We start from the raw sequence: 21,779 nt of genomic DNA on the forward strand, positions 1-21,779 counted from the left end.
TGAAACCGTATTTTACTGTGTAAATCTTTAAACTTTTTTTATTTTCTCCCCCAGGAATCAATATTTACTGCTATCATCAAAGAATCTGACCCTAAGGTAAGCTGCTGGCAATCAAACTGTTCTTCAAAAAGCTATCAAAATACATCAATATAAATTGGAATCAGCTTCCTTCACGGTGAAATAATAGCTAATTGAGTTATCTAAGCTTGCTGTGGAATTAAATGTTTATATATGTATTCATGGGTGAATAAGCAGGGAATGAAAGCAGTAAATGATTGCTTAGTTTAGCTCCATGATGCATGAGGAGCAAGGATTTAAACATTCAATAGGAGTCCTTAGAGAGCCTCTCCTTTGGTGAGAGCTTTTTCACGTTCTAACAGCGTGCTTGTGACCACTGTAGCTTGGAGGCTGTGCACTGTTTGCCTGTGTATGCTGGCACCCATTTTTCTAGCATATTTTATAGACAGGTTTCTCATTTTGCTTTAGCTGTCAAAACTACTTCTGCTGTTGAGTGTAGAGGGTCTCCCTTATTGTCCCTCCTGTTCCTTCACACATGTCTTGGTGCAGGCTGGCAAATGGCATGCAAAGTTTTTTTTTTACGCAGTGTAGGCTCACAGAGGTCTTTTCTGCAGGTAGAAATTAATAGAATAACAGCTTTTTTATTTATTTATTTTTTTAATTAATTTTTTTTTTACCTTGCTACTGTGGGAAAACATTTTCAAAATATTCGTGATACTGAGTTATTGGGTCTGAACGTTGTCTCTGGGCTTAGAGCTGTCCTGGGAACTTCACAAGAGTAACTGTAAGAACAGCAAAGTCAAAAGCTCACAGCATATGGTTAAAAGTCATTTTCCAAAGAGCCCTGCCAATGATAAGTCACTTTCCAGGAAACCCCCCAAAGGCTTGAATTTTCAAACCCAAATGTGTTTGGGGGATATCTGTTTTCTCCTAATGATCATAGTTTGGCACTGACAGCTAGATCTGAGTCCTTAATGCCAGTACTCCTGTTGCCATATCCTACATCTGCTTCTGATATGTTTGTGGTGGAAAATTTCATTTTTTCTCTTGGTGAGGTAGTGAATAACGGGAGGGGAACATAGCAAACCTCTCAGGGGTGGGGTGGGAGAGCTTGCTCTTGTTGTCAGGAGGGCTGGTTCTGTTTCTCAAAGACATGCAGCTTCCAAGCATTTAAAGGTAAGACTTGTTTAAGATTTCAGAAGTCTACTAGTACCTTTGGACTTTGTGCCCCAGGGCCATTTCCTTGGAAATGGCACAAAATAATTAGCTCCAGGAGTCCATATATCATTCTGCCAGTGCTACATGGCTGAGGTTAGCTTTTCGTGTGCAGCCACCCCACTCTTAGGTTCTGCACCAGAATCCTTCCTAGTAGGAAGAGACTTAGAGGTCTCCTCTGACAGCCTGTCCCCATGGTGGTGGTGATAAAGGAACCTTCACTAGCAAGAAAAACTTTTCCAATTGGAGTTGAATATCCTATTACAGCCAAGGCTCTGGTGCAAGAAGCTTCCGAGCCTACCACGTTGTGACTGAAGTGCTGCCCTGGGGAGGACGTTCATCCTGGGGACGTTCAGGTTAGCGGGGAAGCCTCCCTGCCTCTGTAGCAGGGTTGGAGCTATTCAGCCACTTGCTGTGTGTGTGTTTTGGATGGAAATGGTAATTCAATCCTTGGAGCAGCTGACTATCAAAATCTGTTCAAATTGTAGCCTGACTGAAATCACAGGTTCTTAATCTGCGCAGGGATTCCGTAAGAGTGTTTGGAAATTGACAAACTCAAGAAATTACATTTGACCAAGGATCTATTTGTCATTATAAACTGTTCAAATAAATCACACTCTTAACTTAAAAACCATAATCATATACTCTTTCAGGTGGGTTTCTGTGCTCTGACTGGTTTGAGATCCAGCTAGATAATGTGCTTTTCAAAATACCAAATCTTATTTGAACTTCAACAGTATTTTGTAGTGTTCCTTAAAACACTATTAGTTTGTTAAAAAAATTAAATGGTAATTTAAAATAAAACACTTGGCATTTTTAAGTTTGTTATTCTTTACTGGGAATTATATCAAATTCTTTTGATATGCTGCATAGAAAACTGGAAAATCTGAAAATCTGAAAATTCGAACATTGGAATCTGTGAAATTCGTGAATCTGAAAATTCGAACATTGGATGCTTGTGAATGCTCTTCCTGGGGAGATCTGAGTGATCTGGAAGCTTCCTGTGGCTCTTTCCTAACCTAGTTCAGTAGATGCTTATAAAGAATGCTGGAAAGTTAAAGAAGGGTTTTCGCTTTTCTTTAGGTAAACACCGAAGCTATACATCATCAGTTTGTGCATCTTGGAAACTTACCAGATGATGGGTACAGAGAATTTGAAGTAGTTTGTGTGGGACTTCGATTTGGAAAAGTTGACCATTATGTTGTGCTGAAGAATAAAAACAAGGTAAGTAGGATTTTTTCCTAGCGTGCAGTACCACGTTAAAATAAAAAATTGAGCTTTTAACCTCCCAGTACCAACAGTGCTCTGCTAATGAGAGACCAGAGTTCCTGAACTGAGTGTAGGCTTTCTTTCCCATTCACCCTGTACAAGAAAATAGCTTATCTTATTTGTTGGGGACTGCAGGGAAGGAAGAAAACAAAAAAAAAAAATACTTTAGGCTGTTATCTAGCCTGAACAATACAAATCAGCTTAAGGTCTGAAAGTAAAGCTTCCCAAGTGGCTGGAAAATTTATTAACCTTTGACATTAGAGAGGTGTAAGTGGTGGAGGCAGAACAAATTCTCATTTAGTAGGAAGCTTGGGAAAAAATTAGTTTGGGAAGATGTCAGAATTGCTCTTTTTTTTTTTTTTTAATTCATTAAATGTTTTAAGATCTGTTTTTCAATGGACAGAGACCTTTTTAATTTTTACGGAAACATGAGGGATAATTTATATTTAAAAAAAAATCTGTAAAACAACTTAATGTGAAGCTGGAAGACTCGTGTCACATTGTACTTGATAGCTTACAGGTAAAGAAGTGAGAGATTTCCAGTACAGTGTATAAACTTCAGAGTTTAGTTCATTTTTACTATTTTCTTGATATAACACTACTTTTTTTTTTCTGGCCGTGCACTTCCCCTAGCAGCTTATGCTCATCAATTACAGCAAAATCCAAGCTGAATGTGTCTGGGAACCAGAAGGCTGGACACGTGGGTAGGAAAGCTCCAGGCTCCCCTGTTCTGTGATACAGTTCTTTGCTTGCTTCTGCAGATAATTCCAACACAAGATTTCTTCCTTCAGCCTCACAGAAAGAAGAGAGTCCACCGTTCTCCATATGCAGAGCACAGGGTTTCATCAAAAATGCTGCTTTTAGCAAATCTAAAATGAGGATGTTGAAGCCCTCGGAAATACTAAATATCCCATGCTATGCCTACTTAATTTATTAAACTTACTCTGAAGTAACAGTCATTTGAAGCTTGTGCTTTTTTCATTTCAGGCAATTCTACAGCTGGAGAGTCCCAAGGCAGCTAGATCAATGTACTGCTTCCTGAAACAATATCCCTACAAGATGGGTGAGCATACGTTGAGCTGTATGTTGTCACCTAATGGAGAGTATGCTGAAGTAAGATTTCTTCTTTTTCAACAGTACACTATTTTTGTGCAGTAGTACAGCCTTTCTGTAAGAGCAGTGGGGATAACGTCAGCATTTCCTTCAGTATTTGCTGTTGTGGATGAGTGAAAACTGTGTAACTGTGGGGTGCTGAATGAACCAGTCTGAACTCTGGAATGTGTTATATGTGTGAAAAAGGATGTGTTGCTGTATGGTTTTCTTTATATCTTTCTCTGTTTTACAAACGTTATGGAATCACAACTGACAAAAGTATTCCGTAACGAAAGATGAAGAGAAAAGGAAGAAAGGAAGAAAAGTAGCTGCTTAGTACTGGTTAGAGAAGAATTTATGACTGAAATGATGAGAGAAACTCTATCAGAGTTTGATTTGTCTTTTCACAGTTCATCTACTTCAGTCCTTTTTGGATTCCAGACTCAGTTGCTGTGTCAGCATTGATCTGTGGGCCTACAGCTGCTGCTGTTTTATTGCCTGCAGATGGAATTACTTGCAGCATCAAACAGCTCCCTGCTAACTTCTGGTGATTTGCTGAAAGAACAGTAAACTGCAGCAGCAGAGAGGGGAGTTCAGTGTACATTGCACTGGGTAAAGAGCTCCGAGCAAGAAATCTGAGCTATCTGTCCCATGGCACTCTCCATCTCTTTGTCATGGCACTCTCCATCTCTTTGTCACATCTTCCAAGTTATGTTTATCGTAGGGGGATATAGGTTGGCTTTTGTTCTTCTGAATTTCAGATAGGATTGCTCTTTGTAGCTTACGTTTAACTGCAAAAGCACGGACCAACTTGGCAGGTCAATGTGAGCTGTTTTCTGTCCAGGTATAGACCACAAGCTGTACGGTTACCTTAAGCTGAATTCTGTGCTAGTGAGATGGATAAAACTCTGCTCTTACGAGGGGTTATCCGTGTGAATTCCATCCTTGGAGCTCTCCTTCCCTGCGTGTTCCTGGTCATTTTCATTGACCTGACATAGAGACACTGCTCAAACACGAGGATTTGCTGGAGGGGCAGAGCATCTCTTCACTGTTACTCACCACCAGGTAGAAGTTTAACTTTCGGTGCTTAATATCAAGAGCATCAGTCTGTTACTTCAACACAGGGAAGTCAAATGTCTATAAATCACTAGGATGCATGCTTCTTGCTGTGCTGACCGAGCTGTCAGTATTCTCACCAATCATCACAGTGATTTTTTGTGCATTCTTAATTTTATTTTTTGAGAACAGGTTGGGGACAGATCATTGACAGGTATTATAGTTTGTTCTCTGTTGTACTGGCAATTTCACGTGCTTTACTGGAAAGCATCCGTACTTACAAAGTTTATAGGGTAGCTGTCTGGTGTTTGGGATTTTAAAATACGCAGTGTGGCAGCAGATTTTGGTATGCATTTTTGGTGGGGTTCTCTTGCAGCTGTTGAATCTCATTGCTGATGGTTTAGGACGTAGGGTACACAACCACATGTGACTGGGCATGCGGATGTTTTTGAGCAGATTCGTAGTGCCCCTTTCCAAGGAAATCAGCAGGTGCTGTGCGTGTGTAGGATCAGTTACCTGTTCCTGCTCTTCAGGGTGACTCTTTGAAGTGTCCGTAGGGAGCCATGGTCAGCCTGGCTGCCCAGCTCTTCCATCCTTACCTTCTTGGCATTCACCTGCAAGAAAGTACGATAATGGTGAAAATGCCTTTGAATTCCACAATTGATTCAGAGAACTGGTTCAAATTTCGCTATGAATGCTCCATCTCTAGCACGTGAGCCTTTTGTTGTGGTACTGTCAGCGTGGTGCATCCTCCAGGAGCCCTGCAGGTGATGTGCTGATGGATGTGTTAAACCCAGGTGAGCGTGGGGGCAGCGTGCTGTCCTCTCTGCTGGGTGCAGGAACCTGCATCAGATGTCCCTGAGAGGCTTTTCTTCCCCCACCCCACTGCAGGATGATGCTGATTCCTGTGTGGGATAAAGCATGTTGTCTTCTGTGCCCCACTGCATTTTGTATTTCTTCCTAAATAGTGAACTTGAGGTCTTTTTAAAGAACATAAGTTAAAGTTGTATCAGGTCATCAGATGCATTTAAGCGTAATATCCTTTCTTAGACTAGCTGGGTAGCTGAAGAAAATAACAAAGTCTTCAGGCTTATAAGCTCTTAAGTCTAAAAAAATGTAATAAGCTCCCTTAGCACTGAAAAATAAGCAAAATATAATTAAATGCTTCTGCTAAGGAACGCCTGGCGAGGATGCACTGTGGGAACACTGAACCAAATCTGCTCGTTGTAGCCGTTCCTGTATCTTGCGTAGCACAGAATAACGTGCCTTTGTTGCTGCAAATGTCTCATCAGAGCAGAGTTTGGTGCCAACAAAGAATGGCATTCAGCTCTCTGTTTTTGAAGTAATATTTCTTTCCAGCTGTGCACTCTGGGGTGATTTGGGGTGCTTGCCTGACCTGGGGACGTTGGCCAGCCTGCCAGCAGGGACTGATGCCGGCGGCACAGTGGTGGTAGTAGTGGAAGTGCTGCTTAATCAAGTATAGTTCTGGTTTTGTCATTTTGCTGGTAATGTCTGAGTTTTAATATTGCTAAAATAACAAGAATACAGCTGTGGGGAAACTCAGTTAACAGCGAACATGCAGCTGGATACAGAATCTTCACTGCGCTTTGAGTCAGTGAGCTCTGTGTGCTGCACATCTTCCTCGGTGGTGGTGCAGAATCTGGATGCTGTGGTGAAATACCAGAGGAGCATTGAGCTTGGAGCCCCATGTGACCTAAGCTATTTTCTCTTCTCTCTCTCAGAAGGCTCTCTGAAGGAAAAACAAAGCTATCTTGAATCTATTATAACATAGCTGGCGCTTTGACACTTACTGTATCTGGAATATCCGTTCTTAGAAAGGGAAAAGTAAAAGCTTCAGAAAAAAATACATGCATAAATAAAAGAGTAATGTGAACTTTATGTATATGGAATTAATCTGAAGTTCTTTTATTAGGGCCAGTCTTCAAATGAGTTTGTAGAGTGCCTTCAGAGAAGAAATTTCAACACAGTTTTAAAAGTTTTTGGATTGCTTGGACCTGTGCTGTGAACTGTGATAGCCACAAAGCTTGGATAGATTCTTTTTTTCAGACGTTATTTCATTAAAATTATTCTATATATCAGCAAATAGGAAGGCTTAGTCATGTTTAAGCAATCGATACTACTGCAGCAGGTTTGAAGGAATGGAGTCTGGCCTTGGATTTTCTGTAGGTATTTGCTTAACTCGAAATGTGCTTCCTCTTCCAAGAGGTGCGATGCTGCTGTTTTCAGTACAGCACCCAGCTGTCAAGCTAGCTGCAGTTTACCTGAGCTCTGCAGCTGTTAGCATCCTCCCCAGTACAGGAAAGAAGATGCTGTCTGGGAAAAAAAACGTTTAACATCCTCTCTTCCCAAAATACATCCCAGGCCAAAAGCTAATTATTCTGCTCAAAACCCCATCTTCGAAGATGAGGCGAGTGAAACCGCGGGTGCTGTGCCACACGTTCTGCCTGGCAGCCTTCTGGTAAAACCTCTTACCAGCCATGAGCTTCTATTTGTTGTCTTAGGAAGTCCTTGTTCTGCAGTGAGCAATTTTAGACTAGTTTAGTTTACTGACATTTGATCTTTCAGGTAACACATGTGTTAAATTTGGGTTCGTGGTGTTATTAATTAGCTGTCCTACACAAACACCGTGCTGTTGCTTCTGCAAGTTGTAGGTACTTGAACCCTGCTTTTTACCTTGCAGGCTGAAGCTATAAAAAAAGATGTGAAGAAAGAGGAGCCAAGCAAAGGAAGGTATGCCCCTCAGATATTTAAGATTTTTTTTATATGTACTGTTTATGGAATATCCAACGTTAAGCAGATGCTGAGCCACCTCTAACCAAGCATGATGAAAAGACGTGCTGCGAGATGCATCAGCTGCTACCTGCTGTTACTTCTTTCAACCTTCTGTGTGTTCTGTGTGTGCAGGACGTGTGGTGTATTGCTGTAGAGCTGTACTGTTTGTGTTCACCTTGAAAAACGGGGCTTTGAAAGAAAACGTGGAGGAACGGGGTGAAATCCTGTTTTCTGTGTAGTTCGTTGAGATGTTGTTGTTTTAATAATTATGGCCAGGATTTTACCACAGGTCCTGGAAAGTATGTTGGGAAATACGTGTTGGTAAGACACTTTTTTGTTGTATTTAAGCAGGAAGCGTTACACTTTATTTTGTCTTACAGTGCTTTCCTCTGTCGGAGCACCTGGCTCTATTGTTTCTGTTTCCAAATGCTAAAAATAAACTTGAACTTCCTTGTTTAACTTATTAACATTCACTTCATGCTGTGATACAGGTCCCTAAATTGATTTTAAAAATGTTTAGGTGCTACATTAACATCAGAACCTAGAAATGGGAAATTGTGGTTTTGGTATGTTCCATTAAAAAAAAAAAATACTGCTTTACAGACATTGCTTGTGGTAAAATTTCTAATTGTGGAGTAACTATTTGTTGGTTTTTGTCTCGGTTATGTTTTGGGAGTACTTTTGTAAGTGGATAGATCATCATAAGGGTTCTTGTTAACAAAATGATTTAAGATGCCTTCTGTGACTCAAATTCGTATTTCTGGATAAGATTTGTCATTTTAAAAAAAAAAGCTACCTAATAATTGTCCTTAAATTCGAATTTCAAGTAATGACACTATTATATACTGTTACGGACTGTTACTATATTTCCAAAAACCTGTTTCTTTCAAACCAGACACCCCTAATTTCATGAAACTTCTCCTCACGCCCTGGTCAGACTGGGAAGCGTTAGTTTGTGCACTGGCTCTGAACCCCACGTGTGTAGACGTGCAGGTAACCTTTTTGATTGCAGACTGGTGGGCTGTAGCTAGTGATAATTCAGCCAAAACAATTTTTGGGTGAACCCCAGCCCCTGCAGAGCACCCTGCCGAGGCTGGTGGGCAGGGGGCAGAGCTGACGTTGTCCCTGCAGGTAAGGATGTGCGCATCCTCCTTGTCTGAGGCAACTCTCCTTCTCAGCTTTCATCACCAGACCAATTTTTTGAGTTACAATCCATAACAGGCAGAACATAGCTTAAATATTATCATATATGGGAAGTCTTTGCCACGTTTTTCTGGGGAGGAAGGGAGCAGCAGAACGGGCGCAGCAGAAGGCAACGCCGCCTCACTTTCCTTGGAGGATGTGATGTCAAAAAAAACTTTGATCATCTTTTTGAGGCTTGGTTTTTGCCCAAACTGAGCAGGGTATTCATCCAGCCTTGTGCTGACTGACTTGCTTTTAGGACTGTTGATGCGTTTTGTTCTTTTCTGTTCCTTTGTTTTCTCAGCTAACGATAGCAGAAACTTCCCTTCACCAGCTTAAGGATCAAGGTCTGTCCTCCTGCTCCTCCTTAACCCTGAACCGACGTGTGGGTAGCAGGTTGGGTCTCTGTGGTGACACAGCCTCTGCTCTCTGTGCTGGCACTTCCAGATCCGAACCTCTCCAGGTCTTTCCCTGGCTGATTCAGGCACCTCTGTGCTGAGTTCTGTACAGGACATCCATCTTCTGGGTCTGTGGGCTTCTTACCCAGTGCCTGACAGATCTTTTAAGCATCTTCAGGCACCTTGAAGCTTCCTCCTGCTCGCTCATCTTTATCTGCACATTGCCACCTCTGCAGAGTTCTTCTTCCATTGCTTCAGTGTCTACTTCGAACCCATCAGAATATATTTTGGAGGCCACCAGGGCTTTGTCCAAAGCACAGCAGGGCTGCTGGCGTGAGGAGAGGCATGAAGGCTGAGAATCCAGCAACTAGGACCTCGTTTGAATTGTGCAGAGGACAACACACGTGTGCTGCTTGCTGTAAGGTGTGTAGTTAGCACGTGGTCTTAGTGTTCTCTGACATTTTTCCAGTCCTTGTACAAAGAGAGGCTAAGCAGGGTGCAGCTGAGCAAGGTGCCAGAGCCTGTATTCAATCAAGCTTGCCATGTGTCAGTGACAAAGCTGGGCTCTGAGATGTCCAGGTGACGTTTTGCTACACAGACACGAGGTACCCAAAGCCCAGTGGTCTGTAGGACACTCAGATAGCAGAGGAAATGGACTGAAGCATTTTTTGCTTTGGAACCCTCTCGGTGTTTAACTGATACTAAAATACCTTTCGTGCTGTGACTGAATAACCTGACACCACAGCATAAAAAATCAGTTCAGCCCGGACTGCTTAAACACCCACGGGGCTGGGTGCAGGGTGCAGGGTGCGTGCCCTCCTCTTGTGCCCAGATGCTCGGTGTGCATCACGGCACATTACAGCTACACCAGTTCTCACTTGGCTTCATGAAAGAGCTTTGAAGCAGAATTCACATCCCTTCTTCCTTCTCCTCTCACATTTTGGAGCAGCAGAGGACGGTGCCCTCGGGGCTGGAGGAAACCCTTGCAATTATTGATTTTTTTTTTGTGCTTCCATGGCACAGACTTTAACTGAGTTTGCCTGTTCTCATCGCTCTGGCTCCACGTGTTGTGTGCTCCTCTTGTTCTCCCTTTATCTGCTCCCCTGCAGACTCAGCATTCTTGCCAGCACCAGGCCCAATTTTCTGTCCTTCCATTCTCTTGATAAGACCGTACCAAAAAGGCAAGCTCTTCTTCCTTATCTTTCTGAGGATTAACACAAACACACACTCTATTCGTGTGCCTGGGTTCAGAGAAACCATAGCACAGCCTGCGGGTGTCTGATGCTTCTGTGTTTGCTTCAGCACCCAGCGAAATCACCAGCATTGGTGCTTCGACACCCCTCGTCCTGAGAGGTGCTTGAAGGATGCTCGTTTTCTTGAGCCTTGTAGGAGAAGGGGCACAGACACCTCTGGTTCTGAAGTCTCCCGAGCTCATCTTTGGAGAATTCTTTCTTTCAGAGAAACGGACTAACTGGCCTTCTCTGGAAGATGCCGTGCTCTGCGTGTCATCTGGGCTTTGTGATTTTGGGAGCTGGCAGTGGGATCGTGTAGTGAGAACAGGGCCCGGCCAAAGGGAGCCTCTGTGCCTGCATTTTCCTCGCCGCTGTGTGAGGTCGGTGGAGCTTAAATACAGCCTTACGCCTCCCTCCCCAAACGAGAACAGGCTCGTAGCTACTGGAAGAGTTCTCCAGGTCAGTGGCTGCAGCTTCAGACCGACAGAGCCTCTGTCTGCAGCCGTAACAGAGCTGGTAACACGCAGGGAGGGCGAGGTTTGGTTTTGCTCTGTGTGCTTTCACAGTCTGCCTTTTAGCAGGGGATCTAAATTGTAGGAGCTCCCAGCAGCAGCGAGGTCACAGCAGTACCGGGTACCACCCTGAGAGGTCTGACGACAAGTAATGTAATTCAAAGAGTCTCGCAGTACTGAGGTGGATTAAGCAGAAGCATAAAACTAATCAGCCGTTCGCCTCAGTATTTTAACCGTTTTAACACTGATAGGCCAGATTTCCAAATGCTAAGCACTAATGCATCAGGAAATCACCCACCATTGGCGTCAAGAGGTTACTGGTAACTGTAGAATTCTCAACATAGTTTGATTTCTTCTGTTTTTTTTAAATGCATTTAGCTCTGGCTTGAAAAAATATCCAGAGGGAACAGGAGTGGTGCAAACAGCAGCTGCTAATCCTCCAGTAGAGCCTAGTGTGGCAAAGAAAGAACCCATTTCCATCTCTAATGTCAAAGAAGAGATGTCAGCAGTACAGATAGAGCCCTCTGAGTCCCACCTGGGAAGAGCAATAAGGGAGGCTGCTCCAAGACTGGCAGAAGCGCCCCTGGAGAAGGAGGAAGCCGAACTTGGCGTCGCATCCATCGACTCGGCTGATGCTGAACTGCTCGGAGCAAAGGCAGAAGAGCTGCTGCCTCCTTCCAGCCTGGAGAAAGAAGAGGCACTTAGAGATAACGCTAAACTGGAGCTGGGCAAGTCTGCTGTTCTGTCTGCATCGGAGAAGGAAGTAAAAGCGAGAGCTGAAGAGCTGTCTGCTGCTGCCACTGAGCCACCAGGAGAATCGTGCGATGCGGGGAAGGTGGGAGATGTGCCTTCGGGCTCTGCTCTGAAGCTGCCAGGAGAGAAAAAGGCAGGGGCTGTCCCTGAAGCCGTGCCCCCTGCTTTGGATGCAGCCTCAGCAGAGATGGTCTCGCCTGTTGTCACACAAACGAGCAAAAAGTTGGATGCTCTTGAAAAAAATCATGTTTCTGATGCTGTGAATACCGACTGTGAAAAGCCAGTGACTCAGATAACGGAGAAGAAGCCCGCACTTCAAACTGGGGTGGCCGTGGAGAGGAAAGTGGACGTAGCTGGAGCAGCCACCGAGAGGAACCCAGAGGAGTCTGCGCTCAAAGCTGGAACAGCCACGGAGGAGACCCCTGAAAAACTTTGGGGCAAGACTGGGGCAGAGCCAGAGAAGAAACTTGAAAAATCTGTGACCAAGGTCGGGGCGTCTGTGGAAAACGCTGAAAAAAATGTGAATGAAAAGAACGAGGGGAGTTTAAGCAAAGCACCTCAAAATAAGGGAACGGGACCAGCAAAAGTTGATGAAACCTGCAAAGCGCTGCCAGCGAACCCCTCGTTATCTGTCAAAGAAGCTTCCTCTGTTGGTAAAGCGATTTTAAAAGCGGTGGTGTCTCTTCCTGATGTGTCCAAGGCAAGGGTTCCGGTGAGGAGAAACGAGCCTCCCCTGTGTAAAGGAGAGGAGCAGAAAGCTGCCTCGAAACCTGAGCCCCGAGGACAAGCGGTGGCGGAGAAGAAAATGGCACCAAAAGAAGGGGGAGCTCCGAGAGCTGCAAGCAACCGAGCGAGCCTGGGAGACGGCAGCGGCAAGCCGAAAGTGAGCAGAAGTTCTGTGGTTGATGGAAAGGGAGGAGGCAATGGGAGGAACTCATCCCAGCAAGACAAGGACTCGCGAGTGGAATCTAGGGCTAGTTCAAAACAGTCTCAAGAGGGGGAGAGTAGATCATCCAGCACGAAGAAAGACAACAGCAGCAATAAGGTGAGGAGGGCAGGAAGGCCGCTTCAGTGTGCCTGGTCGGTAACTAACTCCATGCTTCTCTCAGAGGTTGAGTATGGGACGAGGAGAGTATGTTCCCCTTCCCCTTCCCATAAATCACTCAGCTGGTCTGGGCCAGCGGCCGAGTTGGAATAGCACCATGGTGGGCAACCAGTTGCTTTTAGCTGCACTGTGTGTAATGCGAGGATGTAACTGGTTCGAAAATGCTACTCGGATAAAATTGCAGGAAGGTATATTTTTTGAAGCGAGTCTTTATATTGAGTGTTATACCTTTTATGTTCTTGGATTAGTTCCGAATGGGAATCGATAAGCTTTCTGTCCTTTTGTGAGCTGATATTTGCTTTGTCAAGTCCTGCACAGACACTGGTTACTGGAAAGAGGTTCCTAAGCAAGGTGCTGCCTGTGACTTGTTGCTAGAGACTGTCTGCCTCGACTCTACCGCTGACGGTTGGCGTAGCTCTGTACTTGCCAAGCATGTGATCAGAAGCAGAATCTGGACAATTAAAAAAAAGAAAAAAAAATCATTAAGGGAAGAGTTCGTGGTTTTTTTATTTTTATTTTTCTTGTGGACAGGTTAGATGCCTTCACTGATCTCTTGTCAACTTTTGTCTAACTTGCAGGCTTCTGTTGGTGGCAGTGCTGTTAGACCTCCGAAAAGTGGCAGTAGCAGCAGTGCGAAGCAAAAGGAGGTAAGGATCTGACTGTAACTGTTTAAAATACAGATTGTCTGGACAATTTGTGTACTGAGAATCTTCAGCGTTCTTCCTAGGGAATTCCTGGTTTTATTACAGGTTTTTATTACTGGTTTTTATTACTGGTTGTTAAACAACAGGCATGAAGCTGTAAAGTCACGCCATTTGGGAGAGAAGCTTCAGGAAGTGAGTGTTAAAACGAGGTGGTTCTTGGTCTTGGATAACACCTGTTTGGGAGAGGAAGAATTAATTAGCTACATCCCCAGTTAGCTACGTAACATCTTCATCCATCATCGCACTTGTGAGAAGAGGAAGGAAGGTGAAGGTCCTCTAACTCTTCATAAACGACTTTTATAACAGCAGATAATCAGAATTTCTCCATCCACAGTGTCCCTTGCACGCAAAGGTGTTTTCCACAGGTTGTTTAGCAGATCACTCTTTTTTTGTGACTCGTTGGTTTGAAGAACTTTGGAGCTATAGGCTCAACTGCCAAAGAGTCTCTCTCTTTGATAGCTTGATCTTTAGGAAAGAAAAACAGACAGAAAGTAATAAAAACACATACAGATGAGGTTGAGGGTTGCTGTGGAAAAAGGCTTCCTGACCTAGAGCTGACAACCTGGATGTAATCCACGTAAACTTCTAGCCTGGCCAGAACGGTGTGTTTGCGAAGTTGGTGCTTATCTGATGCTGCTGTGTGTTGCAAAGTTGGTGTTATCTAATGGTAGGAGATAACGCGTTCTTGTATCAAGCTCCAGACATGTTTTTTTAATCCCAAGAGCAAATTCCTCAGCATTTGTAAAAAGGTTTTGGAATGTCTTTTACCACTTACAGCATTACTCTTTGCTGCAGTACAGCTGATGAGAACCAATATCTTTGTTCTTCTTTTCACAGAAGAAAAAATCCAGTGACATTTGATTTAAGTTGAAACATAACAACGTTTTCTTGCGTTTTCTTCACTCACTTTGCATTAAATATTTCTAAACTTTCTGCATCGGGATGCAGGTGGAGACGTATGCTGTTCCTGCTTTTGGTAGCTTTAAAACAAAGAGGGGGAGGAATGTAGCCTTTCAGTTTCAGATTTTTTTTCTGGAGGTCTGTTTCTAGTATTACTAGGAAAATTCGTCTTGCCTTGGACTTAAAATTCTGCATTAATAACTATTTTTCACTCTAGTGTTGGACACCAACCAGTATTTGACAGCAGGATACAGATTTTACAAAAAAATAAATCAGAATCATTCATTGAAGAAATGGAATGAATAATATGGGACTATGGATATATGGATATTTGGATGTGTTTTACTGTCTAGAATGAATTTACTTTAATTGCCTTCAAGCACACATCTTATACATCTTACCCACCATATCCTGTTGTTCTGATGCTAAAAGCAGAGCCATTTTATAGTGAATGAGGCTAACGCTCTGTTCCAAAAACATTACTCTGTCTACCGAAATAGCCTAAATGTAATTTGGGTTAATTCAGTCTTTCATTAAACTCAACATTTGTCCATTCATCCTCCTCCAGATGTTCTCAGCTGCAAATAGCATTAAATCGCTGCTAATTCTTTCCAGTAGTCCTGGAATAAATTGCACGAGCCATGATGGAAGGCAGCACGGTCAAACTGCAGGGTAGCAGGAATTTTTGGTACGCGACACGTTGCAGGAGGATGCTGTGCCTCCAAGTGAGGAGAAAAGGTTGTCGGTCTCTGTCGTTGTACCATAAGAAGGTGGTAAAGTGTTTGCCAGAAGGCTAGGCAGACCTCAACGGGAAGGACAAAATGATCTTAATTTATCTTAAGATCTCTAAGATACCTTATCTTAATTCTTTATTAAGGAATGGGGAGGTTCCAGTCCTGGGAGCCTTCTCCTAGGCTGGGGCACGGAGCTGTCCGAGAACCTGGAGCTGAGATGTTAGAGTGAAACCCAAGAGATGAGATAAAACAGTAAGGAGATGAGATAAAAAGTAAGTCACTGGGACAAAGAAGCCTTTGCTGGATCATCTACTGCAGTGTCCTCTGTCGGAGCAGTGCTAGCAGCATCTGCTGAGGGAAGAGACTGAGATCTGACACAAGAAAATAGGGTTATTGAAGGCTACTCTGGAGCTATTCACATTTTCAGTAGACATCCTGCAGGTTATTGCAAGAATGCGCACAAGTATTCAGGGCTTTGGCCCCGTTCTTTTCATAGACACCAATATTGGCTGTTCATCCAGCTGTGTGCTTGAAGAATCCTTTGGATTTCTGAGTCAACCTCTGCTTAATGCAAATTGTGAAATAATGAAAACCGTTCCGTGTGAGGTGGAAGGCCCGAGCGTTTTTTTCCACCTTGGTCAGGTTGAATTTTCTTTCCCTTCATCCAGCTTCTGTGTGTAGCTGTTTGCCACGAGGCACCGTGTGGATGGAGGTAAGTGTGGGTTACGTTGAGCTGAATGTTGAACTGTTCTATTTGTGTTTTTACACTCCGTAGGAAGAGGAGCTGTTCCCGTTCAACCTGGATGAATTCGTTACCGTGGACGAGGTGGTGGAGGAGAGCGAGTCTCCCGTGAAAACACGGCGAAACCCACCGAGGGGCAAGAGGAAAGACGGTGCTAAAAACAACTCTTCCTCCGAGCCAAGCTCGAAGAGGAGAAAAGGGAAAAGCTCCGCAGCACGCATCGCCGAAAGCGAGCTGTCTTTTGTCACGTTGGACGAGATCGGCGAGGAGGAGGACGTGGCCACGCAGCTGGTGGGAGTCGCTAACCTCGAAGCACTCAGCGACCCGCAGGGCCTGGTGGTGGTGGATGAAGTGATTGAGGAGGAAGAGCTGATGGGAGAAGCGGTGAAGGATCCGCAGTCGCTCGTGACTTTGGATGAGATATCTGAGCAGGAGGAGCTTGGCTCCCATAAGGACGCCCCCGGGTCGGTTTTTGAGGAGCAGGATTTGAAAACCGAACCCTTGGTAACTGTAGATGAAATCGGTGAAGTAGAGGAGCTGCCGCTGAATGAGCCCACGGGCCTGAGCATCGAGGATGTGCTGAAGCAGAAGGAGGACGAGAAAGGCCCCGCGGAGGATTCTGGAGAGTTTGTGACCTCTCAGGTGCCCGATGATCCCAGCGCTTTGGTGACAGTGGATGAGATCCAAGAAGACAATGAGGACAACCCACTAGTGACGCTGGATGAAGTTAATGAAGATGAGGATGATTTTCTGGCTGATTTCAATCGCCTAAAAGAGGAACTAAACTTTGTTACGGTAGATGAAGTTGGAGAGGAGGATGAGGAAGAAGAAAACACTTTCCCAGGGAAAAATCTGAACGAAGATGAAGATGATGAAGATATCGTTGCTGTTGCAGGACCAGAAGAAGAAATTGCTGCCATTGCAGGACCAGAAGAGGAGGATATTGTTGCAGTTGCAGGACCAGAAGAAATGGAAATTCTGGGAGATATGAGTCCAGAAGACGAAGATATTATTGCAATCTCAAAGTCAAAAGGTAAGGAACCTCTCGTAGCTTCCGTAGGGGAAATGGAAAATAAGATGCTTGTAACCATTGCACAGAGAAGGGACAGAGGCATCCTCAAAGCAAATGGAGGAAACTGGAAAAAACAAACAAAAAAACAAACAAAAAAAACAAACCCAAATCTTCCACAAAGTCAATAATTGAGTTACTAGGAAGGAAATGAAGACTGGTAGTGAAGAGCAGTCTGAAGGTAGGATACTACATGAATACATTTTAGGATGTAGCCTTTTCTCTTGATGTAAAATTAAGCAGCATATTCCTCTGAAATGTTCATTTGGTGTTTATGATGGCTAAAAATGGGGAAATGGTTTCTCTCCTAGCCTCTAATGCAAAGCTTGGTAAAGTACCTAACACTAAAGATGATTTGTAATCTTTGATTACAGAACCAAACTTTATCAAAACAGGCGAGTCAAATAAAAAACACAAATACGCAAAGTGAGAGCTTCCCAGCTGGGTCTGGAGGGAAAAATATAGCAACATACAGTAGGAGGAATAAGGAAAGGATTAAGAAATGCCCAACAGAACCAAGCAGGGAGAGGTAGATACAACCTGCACACAAGAACACTTCTGGCCAGAGCGTGGGTGGAAGGCTCGGTGTGACGCAGTCCACAAGTGCCGAGAGTTTCTGTCTCTGCTGATGCAGCTGAATGCTGACAACAGCGCCTTTTGTTCTGCTGCGCTGGAAAAGCTTTTGTCCATCTTGCTCTTACTGCGTAGCAGAGGCAACCTGAGCAGGGCAGATTTTAAAAACAGTATTTTAAGGTTTAGTTTCTGTGAACGGTAGGAAATAGGTCAGTTAACTGTGTACACACCAGTAAATACCGAAATGCAATATTAGGTTGTAATATTGTTTGTTACAGAATGTAAATTTCTATATTATTAACAGAAGAAATATTTTCTGTGTTCTATAAGCAAGTAAATTGTAAAAAGACCTCTTTTTTTTTTTTTTTACAATTTTACAAATACACACCTCTTCTTACAAAAAGATCCGAGCACTTGAGCTGATTTCTGCTCTAGGTGGTAGTGACAAATTATAAAACCATTAGACACAGTAAGTGATTTTAGCTCTACTCCATGTAGTAAAAATCCCAGGCGAAACAGGTGGATGTAGAAAAGTTCTCCCTGAGCTTGAGAAGTTGAGCAAATAACCGGGAAGGAGAGGTTAAAGCGGGTTGAGCGGTGTTGCTGCGAGTCCTGAAACCTGACCCCAGCAGCAAAATAGGAAACGGGCTCTCAGCTGCTGCGGGGCGAGCAGGGTAAGTGCCGGGCAGGCTGCAGCAGTGGGTGCAGCGTGCTGAGAAATGCTGGGGCTGCCTGGGGCGTTCCTTCGCAGCTTCCTGGGTTTCATTAGTATGGCCAAAGGCTTCGTTGCCTTAACCTTGCTCAAGGCGAGTTGGCGTTGCAGTTATTTGAAGGCAGAAGTGGAAGGGAAGCAGCTAGTTTTGATGTTTTTGGCCAGATGATCTGTTCTGATAGGCTAAAACCCAGACGGCTTGTTTATCTTGCAGAAGAGGCTTCCTGGCTCCAAAAGAATCCTAAAATGTTAATTTAGGGAGTGCCTTGGAGCTGGTTCATCTGGTGACCGAGTCGTGGTTGGGGTTGGCTCTGTACCAAAGCTGTGTCCTGCAGTGGCCACGAACCTGGCAGCTTAGTGAGTGCCCCTCGTTCAAGCCAGGCAGCTTCTCCTGTGTTGCGCTGTAATTTTGGCAAACCAAAATCATTGGAGAGAGTTTTCTGTTCCTTTTCCGTTTTCTCTGATTTCATCAGTTTAATTATCTTCACGGGGAGGTGGAATTTGGTAATAAATCCTGTTCAGGCTGTTGGGTAGAGAGGTGGCAGCAGAAGGCTGGGATAATTCACAGAAAAAAAGGCGAATGCTTTGAAAGTGAGTTCGTGCCTCGCTGGAACAACTTGCTGAATGCGGTGGGTGTGCTGCTGGTGGCTTTTTTAAAAAACAATGATTTATTTTGTTATTTCTAAGTTGAAATACTGCTGTTGGACATTGAGGTAGTTTAATTCGAGGAAGTCTGGTAGCTTGCCTTATGAAGATAATCACAAAGTTAGCGTGAAGTCGCTGGTGAGAGCTCTGGAGCAGAGCAGCGGTGGTACAGCTGAGAGGTGGAAGGCTTTTGGGCTCACCAGCACACCAGTACCCTAACTGGGAGCCTTGTCCTCGGGGCTGGTGCCAGGAGTTCCTGAGAATTACTCTGTGCAGAGACCAAACCGAGTAGGGTAGAAAACAGTAAGGGCCATAAAGATGGTGTTTGTTTCGAGCAGTACGGAACCATTTAAGTCCAGGATGCTCTAAACTAATGTCTGTCTTTGTTTTATTGTGCATTTCTGGCCTCCAGTAGATCAGCTGGGATCAGGACGGAAAGAACCAGAGCCTAAGCAGAAGAAAACGGTTGCTTTGGATGCATCAAAGGTTCAGAGTGCTCCAAAAGGTAAAAACAAAACAAGCCCAAATGCTCCATACTGCTTTTTTCGGAAAACACCTTTCTGGTTTGTTTCAAACACCCCATTTGCTTCGTGGCCACCTATAGCTTCAAATCCGTGGCCCAGAATCTCTTTTTATCCCTACAAATGCACGCTTAACACATTTCTGCTATTGGTTTCATAGCAACAGCAAAGTTGAAAGTTCATTTTTACTCAAATTTAATTTACAAATACAGGCAAACTTACTTCTAATTAGCACAGGGCTGGGATTAGAGCAGAAAGGAAACATTACAAGTTCTGCCACCAACTTTCTCTCAATGTATACACATGAGGGAACTGCTTACATTATAAAAAAGAAAAAAAGCATGTGAGTATATACACACCAAGATTTTCACCTAAAATACTTTTTAGACAAAACCACTGCAAGCATTTGAACTGTAAAAGAAGCTGCTAGGAAAACCTGGATCGCTGCCTGATGGCTTGTGCAACGTTTGTGTGACAGAAAACGTTCACATCGCGTGCTGTGGGACAGAGGTTAAACTTGGCGAATGGGTTATGTCTGAGATGCTTTAGGGAGGGCTAAAAGACGTCAGGGTGGTTGCAGATCCCGAAGTCAGTTGTGCTGTTCACAGACAAGTCCGTGCCCTTCTATTTATTGGAGGTAGGGCGGGGACCAGCTCAGCTCAGAAGCATCATTTTGTAAATGCTGACAAAATGTAACCAACATCCCTCCAGTAATAACAAGTTCCGTGGATTTGGCCAAAGGAATCTGATTTTTAATTTTTTTTAGCTGTGTTTTGTTAACACGGTGTGCTCTCTGTCAGATTTAGATTACCTCGTTCCCAAGGCTGGCTTTTTCTGTCAGATCTGCTCTTTGTTCTACGCGGATGAAACGTCTGTGAAAAATCACTGCAAGACACCGCTCCATCAGCAAAACATGGAGGTAATGCCGGGGCTTCTCCGAACGCTCAGGGGTTCAAAAAAAAAACACAGCTTGTAAAATGTGTGCTTCAGGGAGTGCTAACAGCCTCCTCGTTGGCATCTGGAGCTCATGGTAATACTGCAAGGGGTTTTAATTTTAAGCTCAGACACAAATATAACTCAGTCAACAAATATACTGCTAATAGAAGTTAACAAATATACAGTATAATATATATTATATAAATACGTATATATTTACATTATATATACATTTTAATATAATTTACATTATATATTTTTACTTACATTTTATATATTTTTATTTACATTTTATATAATTTACATTATATTATATATTTAACTATATATATATAATCAGCTAACAAATATATTTTTAACTCCTGAAATTAGCCAAATCTATCAACTCCGTAAGGCTGTTTGAATTGCTATTTTCTATCTGATGGGCAGAGTAAGGTACCCAGCATCACGTGAACCCCCAATCCCTAATATTTTGCTCTCTGCCCCACGAAAATTCCATCCATCACCCTTTGGTGATGTGGTGTGTGTCTCTAGGGGTGGGGGGTGAGTATTTTTTTTGGTGCAGGTGGCACAGAGCCACCTCCAGGAGTTTGCTGACATTTGGCTGATGCTGGTTTGAAATCTGCACTGTATTTAGAGCATGATCTTATTGTAGCCTGGGGAATAGCAGAGAAGCATCACTTTTTTCACTGTCTGTCCTTCTTTCTGCAGAAATTCATGGCCAAGCAGAAGGAGGAGGGTAACAGCGGGGAAGAACGGAGTTCGAGGTGATCAGAGGAAAGAGGAGTTGTTTCAGCGAGTTAAACTTAGGGTCCAGTCAATTTTGTGTATTTTGCTATGATTTAATTTGTAATTTTGTTTCAGAAGCAAGCATTCATGTTGTATAAATTTGAGCTCAGTATAGACCGACTAAAAAAGATGTATGGTGGCTTTGATTTGTATATCAAATCATCCGACTCGCAAGAGATTTCTTTTACAAGTGTCGACATGAAATAAATGTTCTTATTGTATAGTTAACACCAGGGGATGGCGTTTGGCGTGGTTTCTTGTCATCCAGAGGGCTAAAAAAACACAGCAGAGTGGGGGGATTCACCCCAGAGATGTCCCAGGTGCCTCTTTGCAGATGACATTTCCCATTCTTCGTCTGCTCCAGTCTTACTGCCCCAAATCAGCGACTATTGTGGCAAAGATTTCAGTGATAACAATCAAGGGGACTCGATCGTGCTTGGCTTTCTCTATCCACCTTTTTTTTCCCTGTGGCCTCTGAAGTCTCAGGGTGAAGCAGGACTCCAAGACTGAAGCCATCGGGTGGGTCTCTGTGGGTCTCTGGTTCAGCACTACCCGCGTGCCAGCCTGAGTCTGGATGAAAATTTGCTTTCAGCTTTCATTTTTCACCTCGTCTCCTGAAATTTGTGTCAAACTGCGTTGGTTTCTGCTCCTGCGTGGCCGGGGCGAGGGAGGCAGCCCCTGGGTCTGGGTGGCAGAGATGTTACAGGCTGTGCTGCTACAAAATTCTCATTTTCAGGCCTTTGCTCAGTGAAACACCACAACAAACTGTGACTTAAATTATCGTTTGGGATTTTTTTTTTTTGCTGGGGAAAGCTGCCCGAAGTGGGGC

The 21,779-nt window shown here is 43.8% G+C and overlaps 1 protein-coding gene across 4 annotated transcripts in view; it reads left to right on the forward strand.

Moving 5' to 3' along the window:
- The window catches only part of ZNF638 (zinc finger protein 638), a 48,512-nt gene extending 27,329 nt beyond the window's left edge, over positions 1-21,183 (forward strand). For all 4 annotated transcript variants that reach the window (XM_068679476.1, XM_068679474.1, XM_068679475.1 and 1 more), the window contains exons 17-26: positions 55-96; positions 2,317-2,457; positions 3,490-3,615; positions 7,352-7,401; positions 11,146-12,565; positions 13,204-13,272; positions 15,739-16,738; positions 19,117-19,209; positions 20,026-20,144; positions 20,873-21,183. In XM_068679476.1, the coding sequence (XP_068535577.1) occupies positions 55-96; positions 2,317-2,457; positions 3,490-3,615; positions 7,352-7,401; positions 11,146-12,565; positions 13,204-13,272; positions 15,739-16,738; positions 19,117-19,209; positions 20,026-20,144; positions 20,873-20,932 (3,120 nt within the window). In that variant the 3' untranslated portion in view covers positions 20,933-21,183. The remainder of the gene's footprint in view (positions 1-54; positions 97-2,316; positions 2,458-3,489; positions 3,616-7,351; positions 7,402-11,145; positions 12,566-13,203; positions 13,273-15,738; positions 16,739-19,116; positions 19,210-20,025; positions 20,145-20,872) is intronic.
- Positions 21,184-21,779: the final 596 nt, after the last annotated feature.

Source organism: Anas acuta, chromosome 4 (genome assembly GCF_963932015.1).
Source record: "Anas acuta chromosome 4, bAnaAcu1.1, whole genome shotgun sequence".
Lineage (NCBI taxonomy): Eukaryota > Metazoa > Chordata > Aves > Anseriformes > Anatidae > Anas > Anas acuta.